At 44.6% G+C, this 6,463-nt stretch overlaps 1 protein-coding gene across 1 annotated transcript; it reads right to left on the reverse strand.

Moving 5' to 3' along the window:
- Positions 1-1,608, reverse strand: LOC104428094 (replication stress response regulator SDE2). The gene is given in 2 exon segments (XM_039307902.1): positions 1-1,130; positions 1,133-1,608. Coding segments are annotated over 2 exon segments (1,035 nt in total). The 5' UTR covers positions 1,581-1,608; the 3' UTR covers positions 1-543.
- Positions 1,609-6,463: the final 4,855 nt, after the last annotated feature.

The following is a 6,463-nucleotide window of genomic DNA, read 5'->3' on the forward strand; positions in this document are numbered from 1 at the left end:
ACTTGTCTCCTCCATAAGCACACAAACAAAGACTCTATACACGCAATGTTTAAAGTAGATGGTGATGAAATCTTTTGAAGGTCCAAAGCATCGGATGGCATGCAATTGTTCCCATCTAATGCCGACAAAGTTCCGGCTCTATCACAGCTTGATGACTAGGTTCATGCTTGAAGTGGCATCATATACATCATTTCTTTGCAAGATGCTTCTTTGGGATCTTGTCCAGTGGGGTAGTCTTGAGTAGGAAAAGCCTAGAAGCACGCTCCTGCAAAGTACCTCCGCATTTCAATCCACGAGATTGAAGTTCAAGCTTTAACCTTTCCATGCCCAGAACCTCCATTTCAGCAGCTGAATCGAATTTATCAAAATCAAGTGCATTGTCCTCTGAAACACTAGCTTCGACAATTTCAGGTTCGACAATTTCAGCTGCTTCAGTAACTGCTACTTTGTCCTCTGAAAACCCACCAGCCTGTGGAGGTACTTGTCCAGCTTCAGTTGTTACCTCATCTCCTGAATCTGGAGCACTTGGTGACTGACTAATCACTACTTCGCAATTTTCTGGTTCAACTTTATGTTGACTCTCATCACGGGCTCAACCGCTTCAGTCTCAGAAACTATGGCACACTCCAATGACATAACAGCATGACCCTCAGAAGAAACTGGGTTAACCAAAGCAACTTTTTCATCAGGCACAACTCCACCAGAGCACCCGTCGGATTCTGAACACACTTGCATGCTGGTCTCTTTTTCTTCCTCAGAACCACTTCCATTACAACTGGAAGTATATGCTTCTCCATCTTGTCTCCCACCAGTCACAGAGTCGGAGCTTCCATCCTCTTCCCTAATCAAATTCAAATGCATTGCACCATTTGAGATGGTAGACTTCTCATCTTCTTCATCCTCACTGGTATCATCACCCGAATCATCACTGTCACTATCTCCCACTTTTCTCTTCCCCATCCAAATCTTCAACTTTTTCGCATCTGAGCCCGAACTGACCCCAGCTTTCCACTTCGACCCCGTCCCACGCGACCCGATCACGTCCCTAACGCACTCCTCAACCTGCGCCACGCATTTCGCCGATTGCTGCCTGTACTTCTCGACATACTTCTCGGCCTGCCCCTCCCCGACCCCTTCTTCCCCTTCTTGGCGGCCTTCTTTATAAACTCCTCCGCCACCCTCTCCAGCTTCCTCTCCTCCTCGAGCTTCTTCTCGGTGTTGACGTGGCGGAGCCGCCAGCCGCTCATGTCGCGGCACGCGTCGAAGTTGTTGGTCTTCTTCTGGCCCGCCTTGGTGGCGGCCCCGCGGAGGAGGGACCCGAACCCGCCCTTCCCGCCGCGGAGGCGGAGGGAGAGGTGGAGGGTGGGCCCGGGGGAGGAGACGACGGAGCGGTCCTCGAGCTGGCGGCCGGCGACGATGAGGCGCTGGGAGGGGACGGGGATCTGGGCGACCTCGAAGATGCGGCGCTTGACGGCGAGCGCGTCGACGCGCGGGGCGGCGAAGTTGAGGACGGAGGTCTTGCCGTCGATCAGCTTGACGAAGAACTGGAAGGGCCGCGCGGATTCTGCGGTGGTTTCCATGGCTTGATTTCGACCTCGCTCTGCGTGCGTCTGCAAAGAAAGAAAGAGAAGATACCACTACGAAGTAACCAAATGAAAACTAAAGGGATATGTTTAGCAGAAATCGTAAAACTCGTTAAAGAAAATGCAATTGAGTCATAAAACTTATAAAAAGTGTAATCAAGTTTTAAAACTTGTCGAATTGATTCAATTGAATCCTAAAATTAACACCGTCAAAAGTTAATAAAAATTATCGACGTGGCGCTAACGCTTTATTTTAAATGATTTTTTTATTTTTCAAATGGCTTTTTAAATTATTTTTTATTCAAAATATTTAAAAATTAGATTAAAAACTAAAAAGGAAAATCTAAATTTATTTATAAAAACAAAACTATTAAAAAAAAAAAGGCACTAGTGGACTTCTCCGCCGCCCATCACTCGCAGGGGTCGGCGACGGTCGCCGGCCTTGGGCGGGGTGGCCGGCCCTTGCCGGCCCTGTGTGAGGGCCGGCCACCCTCGCGGGTTGGGCGAGGATGCCCAGATCCGGGGCACGCCGGCCCTCGCGAGGGGCCGATGGCCATCGCCCGCCCTAAGCGAGTCTTCGCCGCTCTCATGGGGGACCGACGACCGTCGCTTGCCCCGGGCGAGGTCTCGTCGGCCCTCACCGGCCCCGAGCGAGGGTTGACGAGGCCTCACCTAGGGCGGGCGACGGTTGCCATCCCTCACCGGGGCCGAGCGACCATCGCCCGCCTCGCCTAGGGCCGGTGAGGGCTGGCCACCCCGCCTAGGGCCGACAATCGTCGCTCGGCCCCTCCGGTGATGGGCGGCGGCGGCAGGAGAAGATGGCTCATTTTTTTAAAATTTTCTTTTTAGTTTTTGGTGAAAATAATATAAAATGAATAAATCTATTTTTTAAATGAATAAAAATTATTAAAAAATTCACATGAAAAATAAAAAAATTATTTAAAATGCCACGTTAGCATTTTTAATGAAAAATATTAATGATGTTAACTTTAGGACTCAATTGAACCAATTTGACAAGTTTTAGGATTTGATTGAACTTTTGTAAGTTTTAGAACTTAATTGCACTTTCTTGACAAGTTTTAGGACTTCTGTTGAACATATCCCAAAACTAAATTTCCAAAACGTTAAATTTGCCCATTGAATATCTAATCAGCCAATTTTGAAATTAATTATGTTTAAAATACTCATTCTTTCTTATAATACACTTTTTGCAAAAAATATAGATAACGGGTAGAATTATTCAAGTCTCAAAAAGATTTTCCAACTTTTTTCCCAACTCATAATTACACAATCTGGGTCGAAATTTCCAAATTCCCCCGATCAAGATATAGTAATAATTATCCCTATCCACTCCTTCCCACATATGTACTTCCTCCACATTAAATTTCCAAGAACTTGCCCCCAAGACTTGATTCATCTTCTCAGGATCCAAAACGCCAACACACGCCTAAGTCAATCCAGCCTCTTGAGACCTCATTTTCTCTCTCTCTCCTCCCTCCCTCCCTCCCCACTATAATAAACGAATTCCCATTATACGTTCATATTATGTCGAGTCCCCAAGATCATAAGAGAATCAATCACTATAGCTCTAAGCATGGAGTTTCTCTAGCACTTGCGTTTTTTATGGCGGGAGGAGTCTTTAACCTAAAAGATCCAACAAACATTTGCAAATTGACCATAATGAATAAAATGGCTATGATACATCATTTTATGATTGGATCCAGATTTGATTTAGTGTGGTCCTATTTTGTAATAGTTAGCGATTTAATTGATTCGTGAATTCTTGTTGAAATATTTTGAGTTGACCAATGATTCTGTGAATGATTCTGTCCCTCAACCTTTACAAGGGCACAAGCTAACAAAAACTAATATGTGTACGAGGCAACATTGTCAGTTTGTTGGAAACAATAATGACCACGCAATCTAGGATATTCTTCCTTTGCATTCACAAAATTCTTCCCATGAAAGAACAATTCCATAAACAAGTATACAAATGGGGATGGGGAACATAGTTGGAGGATTCAATGTAGTCTCTTGAACACCGAAAGCAATAAGCATTCAAGACAAACCAACCCAGATGATTTTGCTGCCACCTAATATCAAAGCCTGACTTCACCAAGTTCTGCCGAAGCACACTTGGTATCTAACTCAAATGTTGCCCTTACAGCGCACATATGTCCAAGGGAAAAATAATAAAGTATAGGTACCCGATTTAGTACTATTGTGACAAAAGAATTGGATGACCAATAAGAAAAGAAGTTCCATTTTATTTGCAAAAAAGTATCTGTGATATCGGTCGATGACAAACTTGGGGTACAAAGCTCCTCCTGCATCTACATCGAAAAACCACTAATGGGATCATGCTAAAAGAGAATGCTAATCTCATATTCATTGAAGAGCTTGAGTGCAATTTCTTATGTATGGAACTAGCCAATTTGATCTAATCGATTTCCAACAACTGCAAAACATCATCAGAATTCAGTATTTTGAAAGAATCAAGGGTAACGTGAGAAGAAAAAGCACTTGGTTAATGACACGGGCGGGCACACAGTTGCAATTGGACAGCTTTTGAAGAATGAATGTGGACCTCCATGATTTTTAACAGATATTCCTCTATTATTTAGTAAAACATGCATGTCAGAAAAATGATGAGAAGGCTGCTGTTGGAGTATTTTTTGGAGATTGATCACTGATCAGAGAGTTCCGACCAATTCTCGAGCTCTATAAATGTGTGCTACATTGCAAATGTTCACGAAACAAGAAAGTTACTAAAATTCTAATATGAAGTGAAATGGAGGTGGCATTTGGGGGACTAAACATGAAGACCAAGAAGATTCAAGTATTTGAAAGACTTGTTGAAGGATAATTTTTGAATTGCGGTACTAGAAGCAGATGAGGGTCAGCCGGTTACACTTGCTGTCATTTAGTAAAAAAAAGTAAAGAAAAGAAAAGAAAAGAAAAATAAAAAAAACTTAAAAAACTATAAAAAAATTCAAAACCTATTATTATTTTTTTAGAATTTCTACAATAGTGCTAGTTATACCATGTTGGACAACGACATCCACGGCATCGATTTCCAGCTAAAATTGACTGGTTGGACTTAATTAGAAAAATGTGAAAAATGTGTTTATGACTAAATTGATAAAATTGAAAAGTTTGTGATTGAATTGACATTAATATAATAGGTTTGAGACTTTTTTTAGATAATTGTCCCATACAAAATCATTTGCACTTATTGTTAAAAAGTTACCGAATCGTTGGTGAATTTCTATCATATGGTGCTACCTCGTTATTATTAACACGAGATGGTATGAGAATGTCCCCATCTTGTAGACTTTAAGGATATTAATTGGGTCACGTTGTCACATAAATCAAAGTGAAGTTATTTTCTGTTCATGGTGATGAAAGAATTCAGAATTACGGTTTTGTCCGAGACTCGCTCAAACGAATATTTGCATATCATAAAAGACAAGTGGAACAAGGCGAAAAAAAAATCACAACTTTATCGACACACCATAACTTGCAACCAAGAGGTTTGATTAGAATACATATGGTTGCGAATTGGTTTTTTTGCCTTGGAAACCTTCCCAAATAATTGGTCTTTTGCTGAAAGACTTTTTGATCAACGCTTGGGTCTTTCGCCATGTTGACACCTAAATTTTTGCGTAAAAAATGGGTTAATTTTTACCCAAAAAAAATAAAAATAAAATTGCATATAGTTTAGAAACATTTATTTTATTTTATTTTATTGGATCGACGGTGAGCGTTGATATGACGAGAGATTTTCACATATTCAAGTAATATACACCGATGGACATTTTTGGGCGAAAAGGAAGATTTTGGATGAAATATTTGAAAAATACAAACAAGAATATTACTTGAGGTGCGTATATTTCAATGATATATGCTGGGGATTATGCACAAGCAAAATTAGAAACAAAATATACCGCGAAGATCAAATCCCTCCCCCAGAAGAAGGGTTGTCCTTGTACGGCAAAGGGGGTCTTTTGCTGGGGCTTATTAGAGTTAGAAATTCAAGAGAGAAAAGAAAAAATTCGTTTGTGGAAAAGAAAAAAAAGTCAAAAAGAGTGCTGCAAAGAGTGGACGTGCGGCCAGAGAGGGAGAAAAAGAAAAAAGAAAAAACAAAAAACAAAAAGGAGAGGAAGAAGAGGTAGCAGCCCCGGGCGTCGACGCCGCAGCTTCTGCTCCGCCCCCAGCCGCGACGCTTCCGTCAGCCGGCCTCCGCTGCGCCGGTCGCCACCGCCGTTCCGCCACCTCCGCGCCGCCGCTCTGTCAGCCCACCCAAGGCGGCCGCTGTTCTGCCCGCGACACCGGAGCTCCGCCGCCGCGTTTGCCGTCTCTTCCGCCGGCCGCCGCGTCTTCGAGCGACCCAGTGCACCAGAAACGACGCCCTTGCTCCGCCCCTGCTCCGCCTCTGCTCCGATGCCCAGTAGCTCTCACCGGTCACTTCCGCTCGCCCTGCTCTGCCAGTCACCGCCAGCAACCCACGAAGCTACTGCTGCTGGTCCGCCGCTTCCGCCCGTCGTCGCCGCCACCACAGCAGATCGCCCCGTCACCGGCTCCCTCTGCCAGCCCTGGCGTTGACGCCACCCGTCCGACTCGCACGCTGCAGCCCCAGCTCCAACGTCTCCGCCCGTTGTCCGAGCACCGGCAACCCTGCACGCTGGTCCAAGCTACCCGCTGTCGCTGCTCGGTCCTCCTCTGCCCGCTGCTGGTCCGCGCTTGCTGCCCCTGCACCGCAAGCTCGGAACTACTCATTGCCTTACGCCCGTGCCTCACTGATCCAAGCCAACCCCCATTCGTCGTCCCCAGCTGTTCGCTGCGACGTCTACATTGTGACAGCAGGGTGGACACTTCCA

The sequence above is a fragment of the Eucalyptus grandis genome, chromosome 2, assembly GCF_016545825.1.
Source record: "Eucalyptus grandis isolate ANBG69807.140 chromosome 2, ASM1654582v1, whole genome shotgun sequence".
NCBI classification, from domain to species: Eukaryota; Viridiplantae; Streptophyta; class Magnoliopsida; order Myrtales; family Myrtaceae; genus Eucalyptus; species Eucalyptus grandis.